The 25,077-nt window shown below is 46.2% G+C and overlaps 1 protein-coding gene across 3 annotated transcripts in view; it reads right to left on the bottom strand.

Annotated features, from left to right (window-relative positions):
• LOC111260656 (protein Wnt-8a) overlaps positions 1–24,485 on the bottom strand; it is a 37,547-nt gene extending 13,062 nt beyond the window's left edge. Inside the window, exons 1-3 of one of the 3 annotated variants that reach the window (XM_086968416.1) lie at positions 23,189–24,485; positions 15,046–15,079; positions 3,118–3,256 (exon numbers count right to left, since the gene is read on the bottom strand). In XM_086968416.1, coding sequence (XP_086824542.1) covers positions 3,118–3,256; positions 15,046–15,079; positions 23,189–23,262 — 247 coding nt within the window. In that variant the 5' untranslated portion in view covers positions 23,263–24,485. The remainder of the gene's footprint in view (positions 1–3,117; positions 3,257–15,045; positions 15,080–23,188) is intronic. The other 2 variants (XM_022833577.2, XM_022833578.2) reach the window with 2 other exon arrangements.
• Between the last annotated feature and the right edge of the window lie 592 nt (positions 24,486–25,077).

The raw sequence follows: 25,077 nt of genomic DNA, 5'->3' as shown, positions 1-25,077 counted from the left end.
TAACATCAGACAGTCAATTCTGAACGTTAGCGTCTATGTATGTACCTTTGTATTTAGGTACCGGTGCGTACATCATGAGCAGACAAAGGTAATCTCTATAATTTGCTGCTGTTTGACTCTCGTTCACAGTCTCTCGCCCGTAGGGTCTCATTGCTTCCGCGCAATTCAATGTACGCACATACACATACATACAAATAAATGCTGTTGACCGCTTGTGCATACGCTGGGTCCCGTGCTCTCGCTGTGAGTACTAGAGTGTCTAATGCATTTTCAGTGACCGGTTGGTTTATATCGCGTTACCTTTCTTGATTTTTTTTTTCTTCCTGAGTAGATTGAATATCTTTTCCCTGTCGTCGAAGTACGTCTCGACGCACACCCGCCAGCGTTGCCTCACTGTGGCGGCCGCTTGTATTAGCCCCCAGTTAGATGAGCTCCTGAAGAGTTCAGTTAAACAATTTACGCAGCTCACACAAACCGCAACGACACAAACGCCGAGTTACGTTATACGCTAGCGCTGTCTATATACGCTGGATGTATATAGCTATCATAGTAATAGTACACATGCTTGCCTTTCAAGGACCGGGGGGAGAATAGAAGCAAGCAATCGATGCCCCGTTGTCGCTGCTGCTGCAACTTTACTAATTGAACGGTGAGCTCCTCTCGCCGATGAAGATGAAGACATCGAATAAGTTCACTACCAACATCACCACGGTTAATGCTGGGCCCCACGCATCCTTAGCTATTCGGGAAACAGCGGTGGGCGAACCGCCAATGTGCGCTGTTGCCGCCTCAGAAAGTCTTGAACCGCAGCCGTCAAAGCTTGCGTTCAACTAATATCATTACGAAATGGAATGAAGTGACTGAAGTAAGCATACCGCCAAGAAGGCACGAAGCACAACAGCCAGGCAGGCAAACAGGTAGGTTTGAAAACGGGTAGGCAGTTACTGACCAGCTAGGCGGGCGAGTGGCCGCTTCTCTGTGACTGAATGCACGCTGGTAAGAGGTAAACTGGGGGAGTGAGGTGAAGTCGCTGCCGACGCAGCAGCCGCCAGGTATTTTGCTGAGGTGATCTATTGATACCCGGGTGGGCCAGGGTCGTCACGGACCCACTCAGTAGAAACAACGAAGACGACCTACTATTGGAGAAAGAGAAGCGTAGGGACCACCGCAACGCGAGTAGACCTCCTATACAATAAAAGTACATAGATTAAGCATACTCATATGCTATTGCATCCCAGTGGGTTTCAGCGCTGAGTGAACAAGAGAGAGAAAACGGCGACTGCAGCGAGAGATCCATCCGTTCAACGAAGAAACAATGCGACGGATGTTTTCTATTATCGCTCACCTCTAGCTTCGTTCACTACCACACTGCACGTAGATGACACGAAAAAGACAATTATACCGTCCATCTCAATACAATCCCCTCCATTTGGATTAAATACTTGTAACATTTGCCCAATAGGACATTACTTGCCGTTAAGCGTTGACGACACACGTGGTGAGAACGATTGAATTTACCCCATTTTTTGCCGCGGTTGCTACTGTTGTTGTTGCCATTACTCCTGCTTCTGCTGTGGGCATAAGCGAAAAACACCATTGGAGGAAATCTCCCTCCCGCTTTAAGGAACACGTGTCCTAAGTATCAATGCAGCAGCAGCAGCAGTAGCACAAGGATGCAGCGAAACAGGGTAAGTGGACATCGTAGCACTTACTTAAAGAGGCAAAAAGGAAGTATCAAAAAGCGAATGGTAAACTGCTTCGGCGGCCTTATGCGGCACACACGTCCGTTAGAACAGTCGTCTAATAAAGACCTGAGGCAAGAACGATATACGCTTGCGCGCATCGATTGCTTTATCTGTTTTAGCGTGATTGTTATTTGTGCTTTCAGAACGGCCCTCGTGCTAGCTGACTTAGCTGTGCCTTCCTAGGTGAGGTGTCTGGTCAGCGCCAGCATAAGGCTCACCGGAGATACTTGGCAATTTTCAAAGTAAGAATCTCGCTGCTGCTACCACCGCCGCCTCCGCCGCTGCTGCTAACATATCATTCGGTGGTTATCTGATTTGGTGGGGGCTTAGCTCGGCGACTGCTGCTGCAGCTCTAGCCGTTCCGATGTCTTTCTGCCGTCTGTGATCCCCGTGATCATCGCGTATGGTATTTGGGTGAGTCTTGAGCTTCTAGGGCTGAGCCCCGCTTCGGCAGCAGCAACGGCAAGCCGTATCGAGATGGGGCTATAAAAGGCAACAAAACGACGCACATCAAAATGTTGTCCTTTGCGGTTCAACAAAAATATCCCTTGTCTGTGTCATGTGTCGTGTGTTCTTCACGAAGTACACCAGATGAAGTGCACAAACAACGACAGACGTGGGTGAGGTAGTTATGGTCCTTAAAATGTCTGTGTGTTACGTCATCAGATACTGTTATTGAAACAATCTATTGCGAATCTATTTTGTATCACAACCAGCAATTTGGATGAGTCTTGCATTATGCAAGTCTATTATCTTTTGAATCCGTAGGAAAAAACATTTAGACGGGGTCAGGGGTTACAGGGTTATCCGAGAGACTGCTGTCATATCAAAAGTCAATCCGTATGATATGCGCCGACTTTAAATCATTTTTTCGTTAACAATAAGGCTAACCGGATGCCGCAAATATCGAACTTTAGGACGAGTAGGCGATGATCCCACAGAGGCGTTGGGTCGTCTGCTCCTCCAGCTTCTTCATTTTAGCGGTGATAGCGGCACTTTCTATTGGGGGTAGCTGATTCGATTTTATTGAGGTCGGCCATTTAAGATGAGGGAGATCAAGACGCCTGATCAGTGTCCGATTAGGTAATTGGCTTCGCGTGCCGACGAGTGGCTAACCTTTGAGTAAATAGTGAGCCCACGATCATGGACGAGCAGGTATGTAGATGACCGAAGAACATAGATCTGCTCTATTCAATCGCTGCTTGCGTATCATTTAGGGACTTGAGAACGGTCGCTGTGTAGTTTGGGATTTTTTTTCTCTGAATTATTCAGCAGTTAATCGATGTTAAGTTTTAATTGTAGAGTTATATTCGGATGCGGATAAACGTGTTTATTTCTACCTATATATTCCTCGTTAACGATAGTCACTTACCAGCGCGGCTGCCAGGACGATCGAAGACGTCAAAAGCTTCCTTTGGACAATTCCACAAGTCCCATTTGAACTGCGACTGGCATTCTTCATAGCCTATTTCTACACCCGCCTGTACTGAATTTATTAGCGCCAAGTTACCCTGAAATAGAATCGAGATACATGGATGAATGAATGAATTGTGCATTTGACCATTTGCATGGCATAACTAATGTCACGAAGTTTAACTAACGCGAGAAAAATAGTAACTTTTTGGGCCCAGAGAAATTACCTGTATTGCAGTAGCTTTAGAGAAGTAAGAAGGTGGAAAGATAAAAGGTTGGTGGGTAATGATAACGGATTATCAACATTTTGGCTAAAATATCTGATAAACGTTAGAAATGAAGAATTAAACTGATAGTATTTTCAATAGGTCCGTTCAAACAAGTGGAAAATGGTACCAAAAAAGTACGATGCACTGAGGTACGCTGTCTGAATGGATTACATATAAGGGCAGATCTCTTATCTGAACTTGCGCGTAAACATATACGAATCCAATTACCAGTTGTTTGAAAACAATAATAGGAAAATTATAGCACAATACAATAATAGGTAGCCTTATTGTCCGAGGGCGATAGAAAGCCCAGAAACGTTTTGTGGGCGAGCTCTTTTGAGCGATGCCGGGCGACGTCCTGCTCGACTGCACAGGAATGTGTCTCTAGGCAGCATACATACGGTAAACACACACACACACACACGCACACACAAACACATACGCACGCAGACACATGTATGCATCTAGACCGATCTAGACAGCTGCACCCCCTCTTTGAATCAGCAACCAACCTAGCTAGCTAGATAGATAGCTGGCGTGGCCACAGTTCTTCAGCATCTTAACGCTGAAGCAGAAAAAAACTCTGATCCACTGCGACCGACTCGCTCTCAGCTGGAACAAGTAGCCGTAGCGACCGGACCTAACTTGGAGTATCATTTACCTCGAGATGATTACGAGATTAATTCGCCTGATTAGACAGCTAAGCGATCCGGCTGTGGCTGACTCTGCAAGAAGAACTGCAAGGATCCATCTACCTATGCAACGACTAATAGGACCAAATCTTAACAATGCTAGGTAACTGCCCTTTCAAATAAAGACCCTAACACTTTCAATGAATGTTGGTAGGAGTGCACTGTCAATCGTATAGATTTTTCAAGACGAAAGGACATGTATTTAGCATTTTCGGGGCAATAAGGCCAATTGTGCTGCAGTGGTCATCCAGTGAAGGCTTTTCTATTATCCATCGCCTTTGGGCCGGTATAGTCAACGCGCAACCGGCCTGTCTCTCTGTCGTATTTCGTGTTATGTGCGTCTAGCACTTCTTCATTGCCGGCACAAAACAGACTGGTATCTACATATATCTAGTCTGCGCGAGCATTGTTCTCATGGTTCTCGTCGAAATTGCCGTAGAAATCGCCGTTTTCGATAATTCCCTCTGCCAACCCCTTCTCAACCCCTGAACAAACCGCAAGCTGAATGTCGATGACGTGCCACTGTTCATTGGCTGTTCTGATTTAATCAAGTGGAACGATGGTCGCCTAATCGAACGCTATCGACTCTTCCACAGGATAAAGATGCAGTGGCTCGGAGCAGACACGAAGAGGTGGAAGAAATAGAGATAGGGGTGAATGAGGGAGGGAGGGCGAGTGAGAGAAAGACCAAGACACGACGCCGCCATCGGTCTTCGGAGAGACGCGCACAGTGACGCGACGTACGCGCACAGAGGCATAACGAGAGCAAAACGATATATACATATACATACACATAGCTACATAAATTAAATAGCCCAGTTCAACACCTCTTTAGCGCAATGCCTGTTTTGTCCACGGGGTCAGTACCACATAGCCGAATAAATGCAACGTTGGCGACGTCCAGTATTAGCAACTTTGCATAGGGTTGTTCTCGCCTTTTGCAGTACGCGCTGTGCCTTATATCTTCTCAACGACAGGGCGAGCTTAATAGAAAGAAGCGGGTGGCGATGAGAAAGAATAGGCAAATAAAGGATGAAGACCGCAGTTATAGCTGCCAACCAATGCCATCCGCGGCTAGCGATCGAAGCGAGAGAAGAAGGGAAAAAGGTGAACGGAATGGCAATATGGGAAGAAAAACCGGCAGCCGGAACACTTTTGCATGCGGCGATAACTTAACGTCGATATGATCTCCTTAGCAACTCTGTTGCTTACATACACCAATGCGACTGGTGGGATCCCATCCGCTCGTTTGCTACTCTCGTCTTTTCTTTATTTTATATTTTGCCGTCCTGTTCGTTGACATTCTGCTGCGCAGTCAGACGAAGATCTCCCGAAAATCCACACTATACCCCTCCATTTGAGCGCCGTGCTTCCCTATCGTACGGGCAAAGTAGCCGATAGTTGTAGCAGCTACTGCCGATCATGCTAGCAAACAAGCCGAAGAAATAACTTGAGTAAATGCGTCGACACTGGTACAGGTTCCCATACGAATATCTTGACAGGCGGCGGAAAGTTTCAAATTGACTCGGCCTCTATCGCGGCATTTATATATATATATATATATATATGCATCTATAAAATTCAAAAATATGCCACTACTGCTATCAACATCATCGACAACACCCCCTTCCCCCATAGGCACCTAAAATTGCCGCCTTTTGCTGCCGTGATAGACCCATTTCGTTACGGCTATTGCTGGTATGACACGGTGCGATAGTTTCTCTGGACATAAATGAGCACGGCGAACCCGACATGGATGCCACGGTTGCCTGAGGTCCTGGCACAAACGAAAGCAAGAAAAGTCTACCGCAATGAACCTGCACATAATGAGCAGCAGAAAAGAACTACCGAACATCCGCTTCACATCTCATTTCTTTTTAGCAAACGTTAATGACCTGTAAAGGACTTCTCTTAGGCTCCATTCGACCTGTGTATTTATGAATAGAAATATCAAATAATCCTTTCTGCCTCACCTTCCGCAAACGCCCGCTAAGAGATGAGGGACATCATTGACTCAGACAACAAGTAACGCGATAAATTGTATTTTTTCAGTACCACACCAGCTGACCAATGTCATCGGCACGTTATTAGCAGCTACGTCCTCGAAGCATCCTCGATCGCATACCTGCTTGTATGCCTGTTGATAGCGGCTGCCTGCCTGCCTGCTTGTTTGTGTCATTTCTGTTGTCGATTTGTGACTACTCCTGTTATTTGTAATGCTAGCGTAATCGCGCGTAGCTCAGATCCGCTGCCCTGAGACAGGGGACAAAGAGATCATGGGAGCGATTGCTTATCGTTCGTTGATGTCCTTCCTATGGCGCCGACGACGGCTGCTGCTGCGCCGGTTTTCGCTGCTGCTACTTGGCCCTTTGCTTCAGTTGAGTTACACACAGCGTGATGTATCGTCGGCAAAAGCGAGACGCCATCCGATCTGTCGTTAGCGCCGACGCTGGCGCGACGCAGGGTAGAGATAGTGGGGGGACAGAGAGAGTATTTTTCGTAGCAGAACATCTTGTACGGTGTTCGATAACCTTTATAGTAACGCTCGTGCTATGTTCAACGTATGTCCGTGTACTGGATAAGTTCTCTCAAAAAGACTCCCCGCTTTCAGCCGTCCAATGTTCATTGCTCGTTAGCGCTAATCGTCTGTAGCCATCAACGATTGCAGACCGCCATTTAATGTCGTGGCAGACTCCACTACTGCGAAGGCTCACGTGAAACCCATACACACATACCATGTGATCAAGCATGACGGCGCATGGTGGCAACAGTGTAACCATCACAATGGTAGCAGTAAGCCTAAAACCAATGGAAACATATCGGTACGTATAGGGTATTGTAGACGAATCGAGGATTGGGTCAAACTGAAAACACTGATTTCGCAACTGACCGAAGAATGCTAGCCGATAATAAGGCTGTAAGCAAGTAAAAGGAGGGGGAGGACCAGGGGAAATACGCGATTTAAAACATTTATTCAACTCCCCCACTAGCTAATAGTGCTATACTGATTGGAATGCCATAAGCAAGCTGGGCAATCACGTGAGCTTTGCGTTACAATCTCCGGCTGGCCACTCACTTGTTTGGCTTATGGTAGACATCTCGGCTAGGTTGATGGAATTTTGCTTGTTTGCTGCCCCTTTGATGCCTTCAGGGAAATTGCACTTGAGCCAACCTCATCACTAGCCCGCAATCTCCTCCGCTATATTTTTGTGACCCAAACTTCACGATGTTCGTCCGGCTTTGTGTGACTTTGTGCCGCGTCGGCTAGCATTGAAACGTCGCCTGATCCGCTGCTAGTTCTACCCTCAACCGCGCTCACCTTCTCGTTTGCATCTGTACATCATCTCTCATTGAGTCCAGTCGGGTCAGGCCAAGAGCCATCGTCCCAGAACAAACGTCGAGCGGAGATCGACAAGGCGACACGAGGGGAACGAAGTTTCCCAAGTTTATGATGGAGATGGGCACGCCACATCTTGCCTGCAGAGCTCGCTTCCGACGCATGCCCGAATCGCGGGTTCTACTCGTATGAGTTCCTCTGGTGGTGATGTGGTGTATGCTCTCAGAGCTGTAGGCCTCAGACTCCAGGTCCATTGAGCCTGTGCCGATCTGAACACCAGACAGTCACCACCCCCGACACACATATCCACGCACACATCGGTTGCGGTACCTCTCGAAGTCGAGCTTCGTAGCTGAGTACCAATAAAGATGTTGATTACTGATTGCTTTATTACTTCAAAATATTCAAACAACAAATATTCACTCCTCAAGTCGCTCAATAGAAAAGCCGGTTAGCCAGTTCTTTTATCGCTATCAGAGAAAAGAGGAGCGAAGTGACGCTGATGCTGTTGCTAGGAGAGTCGGCTGACCGTAACGTTTTAATCGCTAGAGAATCAGAGTTTAGTTGGATGACCTATCGATGCATGCACATAGGTAAACGTAGGCTGACATCTATATTGCTAGACATGCTTATGAATTACAGCGGCGACGGCGACGGCGGCGGCGGCGGTGGCGGCGGCGGCAGCGGCAAAACAAAACATCTACTTCATTAATATACGCATGGTGACGTTTTCTGGTAACAGTGGTACGGACTTCGGTCGGTCGGTCGACGCAATTGACGCCTGCGAAATCTCTGCGCATAGCTTCGTTTGGACATCGTAAGTCGAGTCGGAAGACTATCTAAAAACCGTACTTTAGCAACGCAATAGTGAATAAGCTGTTCTATCTAAAACATAATAACGCTGCTATTTCCCAACGGCGAGACCTCAAACTCCGTCATCGGTGCATCAATACTATTTATGATGGTGATATTCTATATTGTCCGGAGTATCAGGTTGCCCAAGTAACCACAATTACCCACCACAAGCGGCCCCATAGTGACAGCTCATCTGGGGCTAACATTAATGAACAACGACGGCACACATATGTTTAAAAATAGCATTGTATACCAAAACGATGCTTCACATTGTAAGAACTAGCGTTTTTGCGCGGCTGATTTACGCAGCTAACACGCCGATACGAGTGTCACGGACGAGCGAAATCGTCAAAATTGGAGAGCTTTAGAAGCGATAGCCAACGACGCCATTAAAGGTACTCGAGATGTCGTCATAATAATAATAAAATAATAGCTGTTATGAAACGGCATTTAATATATGTTCTCGTTTCATGAACCCGTGCCGCCGTGCCGATATGGTGTAGCACAGAACCCAACGCAACAACCTATTCGTTCCTGGTGTTCAATTGGCGGTAGCCGCGAGCTGACGCATCTGTGATTCACATGGGTATAAACCTCGTTGATACTTTTGTGCCTGTGTGCGTACGCATTTGTCAGCATGCTGAACGCTGAGATAATTCTTTACAACAAATGGCTAGCAGAAACAACATTGTTTGTTGGGAAGCTTCAGAGGGGCGTGGTAAGCGACGGTAGGAGCCCGGGGCGTTGATGGGTGCGTGAAGAGACGGGGCTGTTACGATAATCATATCGGGTCGAGGTGGTAGTCGTTCGTTTGCCGCTACCGAAAAACCAGAAGAACTATGCTATTTCTCGTGCAGCAGCGACAGAAGCAGCACCTCAAGAGAGTAGAAATCTTTCTTTTCTGGAGAGTTATCTTCATTTGGTCTCCCGTTCTCTGTCTCCGAGAGAAATACCGCAGCAGGCTAGGCGAGAGTAAACGCAGCTGTGGACCTATCGCACATGTTGAGAACTTCGGCTAATGCTGTCGCTGATGATGGCATCCACTACGCGCACGGTGGCGTACGATGCATGCGACTGACGAGACAGGAATACTGAATACTCAAGTGAAGCTCACAACCTCGCTACTATGGCGGTCTAACTAACGCCCCCGCTCCTCATGAGGTCTCATCTAATGCTTCCGTCCAACCGGCCGTCCAGTCGCACTCGTAGCGCAGTAGGGCGACGACAACGGTGAAACGCAGTTCCCGAAAGTCGTCTGGCAACAAGGGCAGAATGTGAGCAGCAGTCACATAGAGAGCAGGTTCAGCCGCATGTGGGCGTACTCACGCGCAGCCCAACGAAGTATCAAACCTCCACTAGGCAAAAGCAGTTAGAGCTTAAAGGCTCTCACCGTAGACATGTGCCTATGGTGAGAGCTGTGCTCATTTCTGTCGATCACAATTCAGGTGCCACCCAACAGCTACTGCAGCAGTAGAAGAAGCAACAGTTTCTTGAGTGGCTCATCCCTTGATTCGATCAAGCTGAAGAGCTTGTCCAAGCGATCATGAATGCTCATCATGAAGTCATGTTTACTCTGCAGTTCTAATAAAATCCATCGACCGCAGGGGGAGAGGCCTAATGGGGGTAGAAAGGGACAACAGGCTTTCAAGTGGAAAAGATTTTGCACTGAGTGAACGACAAAGAGTCTCTGGTTATGAAACTCGTCGATCGAAAGAAAGAGTTGATTGATTACTAATTGATATTTTCGTTCAGTAAGCAAACACCGAATATAGTTTAACACCCTGATACACGCAAATCGCGTGAAACACTGCTGGTGTACTTTTCGAATGCGAAATTACAAACATTATGGCTAATTTTGCCAGAAACGGTCAGTGCATTTTTTTCTACCAAATATATCATTCAGTATATAGCAAGCATAGGCGAGTGCAGAGTTGCTCACCTCTGTGCGCACAGAGACGACGAGAAAAATCGGATTCCCGCAGTGAACAATCGAAGAGTGAGATTTCGACGACGGTAGTGGCCTCTCCCAAACGGTCGAAAGTCTCTCGATGACATTTGCCTCCTATGTACTCTGTCTGTGCGACCCGAGTCGAGAGTCGCTCGAAGGTTCTGAGGTCCTGCTGCCGCCCAAGCCATCAAGTAACAAAGCCGACCTACAGGACATGGACGTTGAACATGCTGCGAACACAAGTCTTCAATTGAAGCTGTCGGATTGGTCTTGTCGATCGCTAGTCGCTAGCCGATTACAGCGCAAGCCGTAAGGGAAGATGGGGCGAGACAGGGGGTCAGGGGAAATGAAGTCTATCGCAATACACTAGCAATATAGCTATAGATCGACAATATCTTGTTTCGAACCGGTCGGTGCTGACGGCTGATGTGTACGGCCATATTCGTGGCATACTCATAAGGCAGTAATGATTCTCCTGCCTAGGAAGCCTGCTTAGGCCGCCATCGAATCCAATGGACGCTTTGTCAGCCCACGAGAAAGGAAGGTGGGCTCATTAGAGCTCGTTCAGGGCCGGCATTGTCCTTTTTCTTCGTTGGCCTCTATCATTGCTATCTCCTACTCACACGTCTAACGCCGTTGTTGTTGCTGCTACTGCTGCAACTCCAACAAGCAGAAGAATGACTTGGGTCACCAAAATCGCGAGTGTCCTGGCGCGATATCCCGCTACACATACAGCGTTCATTAAATAAGATCTTCGTCCTCACAACATTTTGGGTTCAGATTTTCTATCCGAATCTGGGTCTAAAATGATGAGATCGTTTATATCACGCCTTCTATCATTTTCTAATAACAACGGCGACGTCTGACGATTCCACTGCACGTTTTCATAGTACAAGTAACAAAGCGAATATTTAAAGTATAAGTCATTAGAGTATAGGTTAAAAATGAACAAAAAAGTTTCCGAACCTCTAAGTATCATTGCTTTTCTGCTACGACTGTACACGTGCTGTACAGATGAAACCGACTAGTTAGACATTGCCAAAGGAACTTATTAGTGTAGGATAATGTCGACAATTTACATCTGGGGATCAGTATTCAATTTTGATTCACCCTTCTTTCGAAAACGATAGACTGTGAGGTACCGCCGCACACACACACAAATTATATATATATATATATATATACAAAAGTTATTACAACTAACAAGCTGGATAAATCATACGGAGAAAAAATGACGTCAGAATTGGTACTTTGTCCACAAATGAGGGGTCCACCTCGATCAGTGCGCTAGATTTGTTTGACGTTGGTGGAGATCAAGATGTTAATCCAAGCGAGCAAGAAAAAAACGGCGGCACACAGCGTTAGGTAATGGTATCCCGCCTTGATCCAAATCCTCTCGCTGACAGATCCCCCGCGGGGAAATCCGACATAGCCAGATCCCGACGCAGCTATAACTGTGTATTCTGTGTGCGGCCATAGCTATAAAGGAACTGTTATACTCGGCCAGCTCCCAGTTCCCGTCTCTTGCCGTTCCGATAACAGCAGTGGCGATAGGAAGAACTAAAACAACAGCAGCAGAGGCAAACAAGAGCGTCGTCGTCGTCGTCGTCGTCGTTGTTCAGAGCGAACTACCGCTACGAGACCAGTGAACGGAGTCCTCGCATGTAACCAACTTCTACAGATGTATGTACACATCGTATGCATATATATATATATATATATCGATGTGCATAGATCTATGTAGGTCGCTCGGATACGGCAGCGACAGTGTCTGCGGCGTTCGAACTGTTGTCGCCTATGGCAAACAGAGGTACTACTAGCAATTGCCGTGCCTAATAGAAGTCATAGTGTCATGGACAGAAGCACAGTAGAACGTCGCTGATAACGCCACCCAACGCGAGAACGTGAGCACCCGCTCACGGTCCGACGATTCATCGCTCTCGATGGGTACTTTTTCATGGGAACGACGCAAAAATGGGCCGCGCAGAAAAAAACTTGTGCGGGACGTTCTCGCACAAGAGAAACGGAGCGAAAGAATGAACGAGGTTTTTCTCTCACCGTTGCCTGAGCCAGAGAATCAGTCGGTGTTCTTTTGTTCAGGAGGGAAGTAAGCTGGCTGCAGAAAATGATAGTCAGAACCCCACAACAGGGTTCGAGTCGGCGACTCTACCGGTTGCTCGTTCGATTGCTAGGTTAGCTGATTGGCGTGTGGCGCGGGCGCCGATGAACTTCAAAGCTTCGAAGGTCGTCGGAGCTGTGATTTTGATGTTCGTGGGGTGGCTCTTGGTCGATGGTGATGATTCAATAAAAGATCGCGCAGTCATAGTCAGCGGCGGCGGGGGTCGTGTTCGTTGTCCTCTCCAAGGCTGGGTGGTCCGAAGGCAAACGCCGAAGGACTGTCCAGGCCGCTGCTTTTAACGTGTCGACGGGAATAAGCATTCGGTAAGTGTGGGAGCGAGAGAAAGGGTGTGTGACGCCTGCCCGGACGCACTGAAGTGGCAGGCGCAAGTTTCGAATTAGCCGCAATAATAGCAACTATAGTGGTTGAAATAGTGGGGGTAGTATAGCGTTTAGCATGATCTTGGTAGCCGTTGTAGGCACATCCAGAGTTGAAAAATAACAGGATAGTAAAAGGCCTAATACATACGGAGAATAATAATAATCATCGTCCATCAGTCAGGCGAAGATTTTTGTAACAATTGTACAGATTTCTTAATGTGCGTGTATTTGTTTATATGAAATGCGCTATAGAGTAAATGATCTTAGCATAGGCTTCAGGCATAATGGACACGAAAAATTTTCGCGCTCGTTTAGGTCAGAAGCACTACGGACTAACGAAACCAATTGCAGAAGTAGATATACACGGGGCTGCCCGTTAGAGACGAACTACGGCAAATTGAGAAACTTACCAGGACAAAAATCCCACGGCTAACTGATGCGATAGAGTTGACGATGGCGAAACAGCTCACCAATATGCACGAAAGTCTAGCACTGGCTAATCGAAGAGCGCAACGACGCATTCAAAGAAAACAGCCTGACTCACTGAGCTCGCTAAAGATATCCTGCCTGCTCCGAAGGCTAGAATGGGAATGGCGAATTCGGATGATGGCAAGCACAAAAAAGAAACGACATTTGGTGATACGATTGGCGCGACCAGGCTTAAGAATTCACTCGATGAGTGCGCTCTCATGAAGTTGGTTATAATACAGAAGTTGACTGGATCGGATCAGAGATTTTGTAAGTTAGGTCGTTTTTACTAGAAACGAATTTGTTGTCCGAGCTAGAATTCCTTCGAAACGACAAGTTTTGTATGAAAAAAAGTACCGACACTCGAAATTCGACTGCCGAGAGAAGTAACTGCGCGGGGCACCGTTCGGCACTTGGTGACAGCTAGTAACTAGTTATATACACACACCGGAAGTGCAACTCTGAGCAAAATCTAGCTTTTTTCAAGATCTTCCCAGCGAACGATAACTGTCAAAGCATAGGGTTCTGCATACGTACGCCTGCATTTATCTACATAGGCCCAATTACGTGCAAACCTTAGAACGAGCTCGAGATGAGCGGACGACCTCAACACGAAGAGGCGTTTGGCAGACACAATCGAATTACGAGGAAGTAGATAATACATAGTCAGCTTGTATGTAAACATATTGTACTCACAGGTATCGTATCATCAGCGCCTGTGCACGCGGCGTCGGCAGTCACAGTAGTAACCGGGGTAGCTGCACTAACTGCGTCACTGTCCAACGATGACGAGTACAATTCGGGCGATTAGCGGCTATTTGTGGCCATATTTTTGAAGTATGATTAGATTTACCCCAAACAGAAGATGAAATATTGAAAGATGATGTTACCGCTGCGTGCATTGCCAGTACATTGTATTCTATCGACTAATACATACAATAGATCAACAACTAACCATCACTGAAGTAGTGCGGGGTGCTCGATGCGATCGTGGCCCGATAGATCACTACCGTTCTGTGACTAGCTCGCAACGAGCAGTTCGGTACTCGCTGAGTCATATCGTTCCTTTATCGATTTGATGATTTCGACGAGTAACAGCAAGTATTTTCCATCGTCTGAAGTCGTAGCATCAGCAGCAAAAACACCAGAATCGAACTCCGCTACCGCACAATCTATTTGTGCGCATGAAGGCATGTGAAGCAGCAGTACAGAACTGCAGAAGATTAAGTGGATTACGCCGGCAATCAACTTGTTCCTTCTCGGAAGCGTGATGGTGTTCTATAGCCGATCAACGCCCAAACGGGGCCTATTCGACACAATGACAACCCACATCACCGAATGAAGCAAATCAAGAAGCACGCGACGTGAACCAACTACGAATGCAGAATGGCTGTCGCTCGAGCAACTGACCCCGTCTATCGGTCAGGCCATTGGTGAAAGCGTCAAATGTATCTATCTCCTACAATCAGTACAATATATTCGAATGAGATACAATTATCCATCGTATCGTACCTCGTTTCTAGTTGGCTGTTGAATCATTTCGAACAGACAAACTGTATCAACACTCAGATTAGAATAAAGGTAGGCCGACATGGAGTTCTCAGAGCACCAGCAGACGTTCGAGTGCTCCGCAGCGTACGCTCCCGAAACATATCGTTTTGATGTCTGTATGCATATCTTATGGATATATGATCTTTAACTAGGATTGTACCGCGATCTCGCACCCACTTCTGAATCCCTACGTAAGTGAAACATAATTATGAGCTAGGTAAACCAGGCTTCACAGCATGGAAACCCAAATCTGGCTCAAGCAGCTCACCTTTGTAATAGCGAGAAGTTGATTTGAGAATGACCTGCAATAAGAGCAAAACAACAAACAATCAATTTAGATCTAATGTTCAGTTCATCACCCACCCTTGAATAATGTTTTTTTTTTTTTAAGTATTTTCATTCGCCTATCGACACCTAGGTTCTAACTTGGTAAAGCCCTAGTCGATGGGAATTATGTTAACTTGAAGATTATAAAATTAATTCAAGGAAAAGCATTAAGAATACGAGTCGAAGTGGTCAGTCGTGAAGGGAATTCTACGAACTACCTGAACCGTTAAGGAGGCGGTAAGGGTGCGAATCTTTACCCGCACCACCCTATTTACTGAACAGAAATGCTATGCAGTATATGTGGTATAACGATATTGTCCTGATTTAAGGGCCTTAAAGGGCGCACCGATTTGTTAAACTGGACACTGTTTGCTAATAGTAAGTGTAAGCATTAAGCTGAGATTTACTTAGGGTAATCTTTGGTTCTCTTTGAAATGGTTTGCAAATTTCCCTATATTTACTAATCAATATAGTTATAATGAATGCGTTTGCCCTAGGCGTAAGTGAGATCTAGGAAAACATGATTTCGACAGGGGTGCTCTGTCCGTTTACGAGCACGAATCACATAAACATAATTTGTTGTACATGTTATTTGTATTAACACATGTACACCTGGATGAGTGCTTTTTCAAGCAATGATCGAAGGCACAGAAAAGAGGGCCTGGCTATTATACATTCGTTTATTTTCGTGATTATTGTTGATACAATACCATCGGTCTTGACAGAGTGTCATCATATACACGTCATGTATCGTTGACAAAGCGTGCAATCTCAAAAGACGCGTGCGAGCCCATTTCATTACGGTTATGGTGGTCATTCGACGTTTGAACGGGCGCTCGCCTTTCGTCGGGTCATATGATCGAACTGACGAATTATAGTCACTGCGGCAGCAGCAGTAATAGAAGTTGCGCAGCGGCTTCTGCGGGTCGTTACATTCGCGCCGTGGCCACAGATAGAGCGGTGCATAAGTGTCGGCCTTAGTAGTCACCGATTGCCGCGATGGCGCTGGACGACGGCACGAAGCCTTTGGGAACAGAGACATCATCTCCCGTCGAGCTAAGTTCAAGTGTTACCTTTCTTCATCTAAGGTGGGCTCGTGATCGTACAAAAGAAGCAATTTAGGTAATAGCCCGTTCGAGTAGTCAGCAGGGGCGGCGGCGCTTTCGTCATCGCATCTCTGCTAGCATGGCCCTCTACCGATGAGGAACTATGAATATCTTCTACCTTCCCCATCCCACCTAACCATCGCCTAGCCAGCAAGGAGCTTGTAGGTGAAGAAAACGAAATGGAAGGAGAGAACGCAGTGGAAGGCGTCGATGAAGACATCATCTTGGTCATCATAGTCTTCGCCGGTGTTATCGTTCAACTAAAGATCGTCCGTGAAGTCACTAGGAGGAGACGACCGGCTGAAGCTGCAGTAGAAATAACAGCAGAACCACTTAGAGCCACCAGGGTGGCTGCTGATTCCGTGGCTACTTTCCGCCAAGAAAAAATTGACGGAGATCAACGAAAACGGCGAATTAGACGAAGTTCTGCAGCAGACGTAGATTTCGTAGAGCCGCCCGGCTCGGCTGTTCCCGGGGGACAACAGCAGCCGTAGCGATAGGTTTCAGTCAAATGGGTGGCTAGATGTGTAGCTCAGGTGAGCTAGCTTATGCCAGATCAATAATGGCAACAGCGGCCGTCGCCGCTGTTCCCCTGATCACGGTGACAGAACAATGACGGAGAAACGAGCAGTAGCAGCAGCATTAGGCAGTAGTGACGAAGCGAAGGCGTCAATTGGTTGGCCGACCTGCCGCAAAGGTCCATGTAGCAAGCAGAAGGCGCTGCCATCATAGGATCAAAGGCTTTCCGTTTTTCTACGTGCTGTATAGAAGATACCAATGAACGACCACGATGCTGATAATCACACTGATTGGGTCCCAAATGCCTCATTCGGCACAGCACGCGCGTATCATATAATGTATGCGCAATATGCGATATATATGTAATCATATGCAATATACAAGCGGTACGAACGCGCGTTTGCACTCACACCACTATGCACGCATGATAATGGGGCTAGAGCAGCTACGATCGGCCATTGCCCCTAGAATTGCTTGCTCACGCCTGCTACACCTGCGGCCGCTGCTGCCTGATCGGCTGACGGAGCCGTTCGTAGAGGGGCATCCATGTGAAGATCCCGCTGACCAAGGAGGGCGGGCCATCGTACCACTGCCGTCAGCATCAAATAGCATAGAGGCAGACCATCAGTAAAGGCGATAGCACCAATGGCAGCCGCACTGTGTGTAAGTAAGACCACCGAGGTGGCCGCGACTACAGAGCGACGCGGGCCGACGAGCGCAGAGAGCACGACGAATCCTCCGACGAAACGATGGAACAGACCAGCGTAGCTGGGACTTGTCCTGTGCATAGACGGTTAGATCATGACAACGCCGCCGCAATCACTGCAGCCACGATTATCGTTACATACACGTATAGATATATATATATATGCTGCATCAATAAAGACTCTACAGCATAGCTAAATGACAGCGACAGCTATAGACAAAAGACGGCATAGACACTGACAGAATCAGCAATAGAGAAGTAATGGTACAACGGAAAACTCTTTACTAAGCCACCATCCATCCGTGCCTGGCTTTCCGCTGTTACTGTGTGATCTCAGTATTAAGCTACTGTTTGTTGTTGTTGTTGTTGTCGTTGTTGTTGTACTGCAGACCAGAAAGAACGAAAAAAAGGAGATTGTCAGCAGGAGTCACAAACGTGTACAGACAGAAGGGGGAGGAAATGAGAGAAGTGCGGAAAAGCCGAAAAGTATCGAAAGTAGTCAGAGTAGTTCTAACTGAGCGGTGGAGGACGCCACTGCCATCGACACGGCTGATATCGATTGGGGTCGGACTCTCGACCGAACGGTCACGATCACAATACCTCGCTCGTCGTAGCACCTTTCGACATACGACACACTCATTATTATTATTGTGCTTACAGCATAAAGTCCCCAGCAGCGGACGGATCGAAATGGCCAGAGAAAGAACGCGTCGCCAACCAGAGGTCGTCGCTTGCCAACTGCATCACTCTGAATCACAGCGGTAACAGAAACATTGAGAGCAGCAATAGAGACGTCGATGTCGAGGGCGACGGTGGTAACCAGAAAACAAAAGGATTCTAAAAACCCAAATGCTACTACTCTCAGGCCAGCCAACAATAACCACGGCGACAGCATGAGCGGGCGTACAGAATATCACTGCTTACATACACAAACATACACAAACATATTTTACTCTATGGACATTTGATTAAAAAACGAATCGCATCGTTTATTGATTTTACACATTGGTGACAAGCGAAAATGAAAAAAATCAACTAGTATTATATATATTTTATATATATTATATATATTTTATATATATTATATTAGATTATGAAAGGGTGAAAAAAGCGCAAAATTTTAGCTAGGAAATCTAGCTCGGGACCTGACCATTCTGAGTCCTGCACCCTCCTCGTAGCTTATTCAGTAGCATAATGTTACAATACACCCAATTAACATAACTGGTGTCTCTACAAATTGTTGCTGATCTCTGCAAAAACTTCACCTTCCCTATTTCGCGTTGGTTTTAGTTGCGCCAAAAGGGAACAGACTCACTTCCAGACGTTTACACAGATGCCCCCTGAATTCGCGCATGCCGCGAATATATAGAGTGTCACTATAGGTTAAAACCACCGGATGTGGCTGGTAAGCGGCCTTAGTGCACGACCGATGCATAATATTTGGATCCATGGAAGTCCGTCTATTATATGTGAGCCGCTATCTTACCATGTGGCAGACCATTTTTCAAGGACCGAGTAGCCTACCAAAACCTAAAAGACACGAGATACGCAATGACAATAGTGATCTGCACGCGACAGTCTTGTATGTATGTATGTACGTACGTACGTACGTACGTTCTTCTTACGTGTGACATTACGGATTCTCATCCAGTGCGTGTCCACGTTTTGTTTATGGCATTGATAAATGTTGCTCGCCCATTTTCGTCGAACTACTTGAGACAGTGGTTCTGCACGAAATTCAAATATATTGTTGACGGTACACTTATCAAGGGGCCGTCGAGTTTTGTCCTGTAATTACCCTGGAGCGCTTTTCGTTCAGCTATGAGCGGCCTATGGACCAGATTTTAATAAAAGCATATCCAAATTCGACCGCAGAGAAGTCGGAGGTGACAATTCAATATTTTCCTTAGAAATTATTGTATGATCATTTGTAGAATGCGGTAACATTAGCTAGCAAAGACCGTTCTGCTGTCTAAAAGACAAATGGATTTGTATTCCAATTTGCCAAATTGCAAGTTAATGTGTGCTTTGGATGGGTAGAGCATGAATAAAGAAGGACATTTCCAAACCTCAACATTGAAAAGTTCACAATACTATAGTTGTTCAGTCACTATATAGAACAGATGTGTTAATATATCTATCAACGATACATAAATACCCAAGCATTCAGGATGAATTCAGAGGGCTGGAGTCAAGCACTTCAGCAATAACAGTCAAATGATAACAAACAACAGTTCTCCGGCATTTTGTGCCGTCTTGAAAGCCCTTAAAAACGCTACTAGTTGACAGACGGCCGATACAAAACAACAATTCAAAAACAGACAAACCCAAGCACATAGTATATGAACCCACCCATCTTTTTATTTCGCTGCTCATGCTGCTGCCCCTCGACGTGACAACGCCAAGCAGCGTGGAGTAGGAATCCTTTGTGGAAGGCAGATAATCCTGAACTATGGCCTGCTGTCACAGAGAAGCTAAAAGGACGAACATGCGAAAACGATTCTATTCTTGAAGCAACACTTAAACATTCGAATAGCGGCGACCATAATCGTTGTAGACACATGGCAGTCGACCAGGTAGTTCAGCAAAGGCTGCATTAAACTAGTGTCGAATAGGCGATATACGACATGACACTCGGCCATATAAAAATCTTACGAACTTCAAAAGTACCTAACTGTTAAAATAGTACGATGCAATAATCTACTTATGGTGTGATCATAAAAGGTTTTAATCTGGCACACAAAAGTACGCAATGAAGTACTGCTCTATTTTTGAACCGTTTGGATGCTGGGACTGTGGCGTCTCGCCTGTTGAGTAACAGAATTCGAGATAGATAAATGGGAATTTAAGTTATTAGGATCCTCTTGTAAACAATTTTTTCCCTAACTATAAGCAGACGCTATTGAAATATTCCAGATTGACAGCTATGCGTTGCTGCCACAAGTTATGAAATCGACAGCTAACGAAATTAATGGAACTTGCCATTCAGGCCCTTCGAATCGTGTATGCATCGTGCCAGATTACAAAAACGAGTTCGCTCCAACTTCCCTCGTACCTATGACTCGGCAACACATTAACTAACTCCGAATTTCATTCGGAATCTACTAACCCCATCGTGTCACACGCTGTCACCATCCATAAGCGGACAGCCGCTCTACAACCTTTGGAAGTAAACAAAATACTCTGTTGAAGTTTTCGAGCTCTCGATTTTAATCCCTCACCGCGTGAAGTCACGCTAGACATCTTAAGATGTAACTGTTACATAATTTGTTGTGAATGCAGCTGCATCGATGTCCTCGAAATCAAAGCCCCCTTCTCAAATCATCTCTTCCCATGAAAAAAGTCTCTGCACAAGTGCCTCCCTTCGCGTAGCGGTGAGCCGGTGCGTGTCTGTGTGACGATATCGTATACGTTCCGAAACGAATTAAAAATACAAAATGAAGGATTAGGTGAACAGTAACGGAAGGCTCGCAGCAGTGGAGGGCGGCACGGAGAAGTCACCAAGCACGTAATTAATTTTAAAGAGCAAAGTCAATGAAAATAGAAAAAAAATATTAGATAAAAATGAACGTTCCATAATAAGTGGTCGTGCTCATTGGATAAAAGCGCTTACACAATAGATTTGTATGTCTAAACGGATGCGTCAATACGTCAGCATTAGGTGACTTGTGACAGAGACGTGCGCAAGCCTGGGTTTTTCTAAGTGCAGGCTGTTTTTGTGCTCCGTTCCATTCTTACACTGTGTTTTTCTTTTTGTTAATAAGAAATCGTGAGACGGATACGAACAAACGTAATACCTATCTAAACATCACAGCAGCGCGCAAAGCGAAAGAAGCAACGGAATGCCTATCGCCGTCTCAATTAAAAGCCAATTATTTCATTGAGAAATCGCAGTAGGGTCGATAAATAATCGCGTTCCAACGACAACGATAAAAGAACTACGGCAATGGCCTTTCAAACAGACGTCTGAAGTTTCGTCTAGAGTTCCTGTTTAGGATCTTTTCTTTCGTCCTTTTTTCCTTCTTGTCCTGTCTGCTCTCTCGATCTTATCCTGTCACTAATAATAATAGTCGGATACTACTACATCTCGGGCCCATGGTTGCCACCACTGGGGCACTTCGTTTAAATGGGCTTTTGCTTGGTCACCTTTAAATTCTACATATTCGTTCTCGCAAACAGTGAATACTGCGTTGGGCGGTTGGCGTTTAAAGGCTAAAGGCCCAAATGCGTCCTATTGAAAGGGCTTCGCATTTGTTAAGGAACAAAACTGCAACCATCGCGGTGGGACGCAACCGCGCCAATAGGCATTCAAAAATGACAGGATAGACAGCCAAATCGATATATAGATGGATGAGTTGAAACTAAGATCCTAAAAGAGGACGGCAAATTAAGGCAGACTGGGTAAGGTGACAATCCCGCTTCTCTTCGTAAGGTAAAGGCGGTGAAATGGCCTGATGAGCCGATCGAGAAAAGGAAAGAAAGATAGCAAAAAAATAAGATGGGTGTGCTGTCTGTGTAAAAGTGAGACACGTAAGCCTGACATACGTAAGCAGAAAGCCGTCATACGTACACCTTTTTCGTTACCAAGCTATATCTACCTTTTCACCTACAGCTGCGCTGGTTAAGTTCAAATGCTATAGATTGAGTGACTGTCTTACTGCTGTGTCGCCACTTGCGACATGGGACAAGCAAATCTAACAAAACGTAAATAAATTGATCAATCTCTGTGAAAACTATTAATACGTAAGGACCAAATTTCTGATGTAGTCAGCTGACTAAGACGGTTCGTCGTGTAGGCGAAAGAAGTTATTGTCTAGCTTTACAATTTGGTGGTGCCTATTTTTATTTCATAAGTTTTCAGTTCGAACAAAGTAGGAAGCTGGAACACGGACATATTGAACGGGCCGTGTGCAACGTTTAGGATGCGATTGCTCGGAGCAAATGTAAACAGAGCAGCTGCGTGGTGATATGAGCATTAGATGGAAATACACGCGGAGCGTTTTGTAGCAAAGGCCGTCGCTGAAATTAGGATTTGAAGTTTTTTCAAGGCCATAAAACTTTGTGGCAAGATGTAGACAAGGTACGCAACGGACAGTTATCTTGCAGCTGGTTGATGAATGCGCAGAATCACAGGCACTTGTACTTAGAAGTAACGAGACGGGACTGATACTCCTAATAAGTTAAACCCGACATGCATAAAAACTCTCAAAGTTCGCCCTTATCAAGAACACTTTTGAAGTACGTCGACCAGCATTTTTCGATACTAGATATATTAGGAAAGTTTAAGGAGTTCAATATATCTGTACTGAATATATCGACAGATGGTATAGCCAGCACCGGACTATCTCGCCACTTGCTTTTGATTGCATAATACAAATAGTTTCGATCAATTCTGTGCAGCTTACTTTGTATAAACTTAACGTCTACTTAGTTTGCCGTAGTATATGACGGAAGTGACGTAGTAGACTATCCTGTGAATTAAGCGTGTGAGCGCTTGTTATACAAATGGAGCACATAGCCTTTGCAAGCCAATCAATCTTTACACTATACTCCTGCCGCTTCTATAGAGCGACCCTCATTTTACGAACCCTTAGGAAAAATCAACCAGCTCTATAGCTAAGCATTGAATACATCAGACGTGAGCTCGTTTCTCTGCTCGAAGTATATTGTACTTCTAACGATGTTTGATAACTTCTTAGCGATACCTAACACGGGTCAAATTCGAAATCTACGATAGAATGTTTCACACTCACCACGCCATTGTGTTAAAAACGAGGATCGTTAAAATCCAGAGAACAGAGGCCGCAAAACTGCGTTGCATCATCATGGTGGTCAAGCAGCCCTCTCACAAGCACGTGTGCCAATAACACCAAAGCCGAATACGGCTCACACTATGCGCGACGAAACAAATTGCCCTAGTTGTACAGCGTTCTTCCGTTGTCAAAACACAAATGCGGCAACGATGTTCCTCTGTCTTCGCTGTTGCCGCGGAGACTAACGGAAACGACAAGCGTTGCGACTAGCCAGAACTACCGTCGAATCTCTGGGTAGTCAGGTGGGGTCAGTTCGATTATGTCACTTGAACGGTCTGAACGGGAGAGGTTATGCAGGGCTTCTTTAGTCCCTAGCTCTTCTTTTGACATCTCATGAGCACCGCAACGCTGTCTCCCCGTTAACTCGATCGAAAACTCACGCACAACGTCAAATTTGCGATCACCGGCAGAATCAAAGAACGCATGCACGTATCGACCTCGAGCAAGCGCTTGGCCTTCTGGTCGTTGAGAAGTCTGCCCGCTCGAGATATCGGCCCTGCCACAGTGCCACCCTGCTGGCGTCGACCACAGAGAGGGTGAGGGGAGAGGCGGAGCCTCAACCTCCAGAAGGCGGAGCTGAAGACCCCGGACGCGGCAGAGCGGACCACGACCACGACGACGACGGCAACGGCGGCGATGGCGACGACCAAATCAACAAAAAGCACAGGCGAAGGTCTTCGCACCGCACAACACAACACTCCGAACGAACACACATCGAACGAACGGACGGACGCCGAACCTCAAACAGGCCGCAGCGACAATGGGAGATAGGAGAGACACGAGCGCACGCAGCACAATTCATTGCTTCCATTATTGACGTGAGGACGGTAATGATGAGGCGGAGGAGGTAGGAGAACGTTGGTGTTAACGACGTACGCTCGAATTCATCTTACAGGAAACGTGTTCAATGCAACAGTTGCAGTTAAGGCCCGAAGACTGGCACATGAACCTAATTCAGCAACGGCTAATTCAGGAAACATTATCGTATGATACCTGTTGCTCTTATTGAGGGTATTGCATATCGATTCGATCGTCGTATAGGTGAAGCTGGCGCACATTCAAACGAAGATACGTTAACTGACAAAGCTGTTGATTGGCTAGGTTGAATGACAGCGTAGCTGGACAACATAATGAATGGGAGACAAAATAGGCGCGTGCCTGTCGAGAAGCAGTATCGAACTCCTCGAACGCGGCACTGTTTCGAATCAGCAAAACGTCATTTATCCTAGCTAAGTGCCTATTGATGAACGCAGCAGTGACGTTTGTTATCGTTGCTATTTATTGCGTAACACACGCGTTCATTGGTATCTACAGCTGCAAATGGCCACGATCGTATTGTTGACCAGCACCAGCAAGCGCCGCGCAAATGCAACGTTCGTAAAAGAAATCAATATGTAGGTCTTAGTGGTTCCATATTGCGACCCATTTCGTGCACGGCTCGCATTCGACGCACATCTTTATACCTTCCTATAGCACTTCTATTCTACCTTTTTCTCTCTTTCAACCTTTCTTTCTCCACGTTAGTCGTTCAGACAAACAGACAGCCGGCCAGCCAGCAATTACTCACTTGCCCTGTTGAAGTGACCGCAGATCGTTGGCTGGAAGCTACGTTACACAATGCGCTCACTCGTTCGTCCGCTGTCTGGTGACGTCGCTATTTAAATAAGCATACGACATTCTCCAACATTCTTGCACAGCAACGTCAATTCGCTCGAGATCTGGTGTACGGATCTGGCCGACTGGCCACGACAAATCGGCCATAATGATGGTGCCTACTCCGGAATGATTGAGTTGGTGTTAGGTCATACATAATAACAAGATACAAAAAC

Source organism: Varroa jacobsoni, unplaced genomic scaffold, assembly GCF_002532875.2.
Source record: "Varroa jacobsoni isolate VJ856 unplaced genomic scaffold, vjacob_1.0 scaffold_462, whole genome shotgun sequence".
NCBI lineage: Eukaryota > Metazoa > Arthropoda > Arachnida > Mesostigmata > Varroidae > Varroa > Varroa jacobsoni.
The sequence above is the reverse complement of the archived record's forward strand: the minus strand, read 5'-3'. Positions and strand labels throughout refer to the sequence as shown.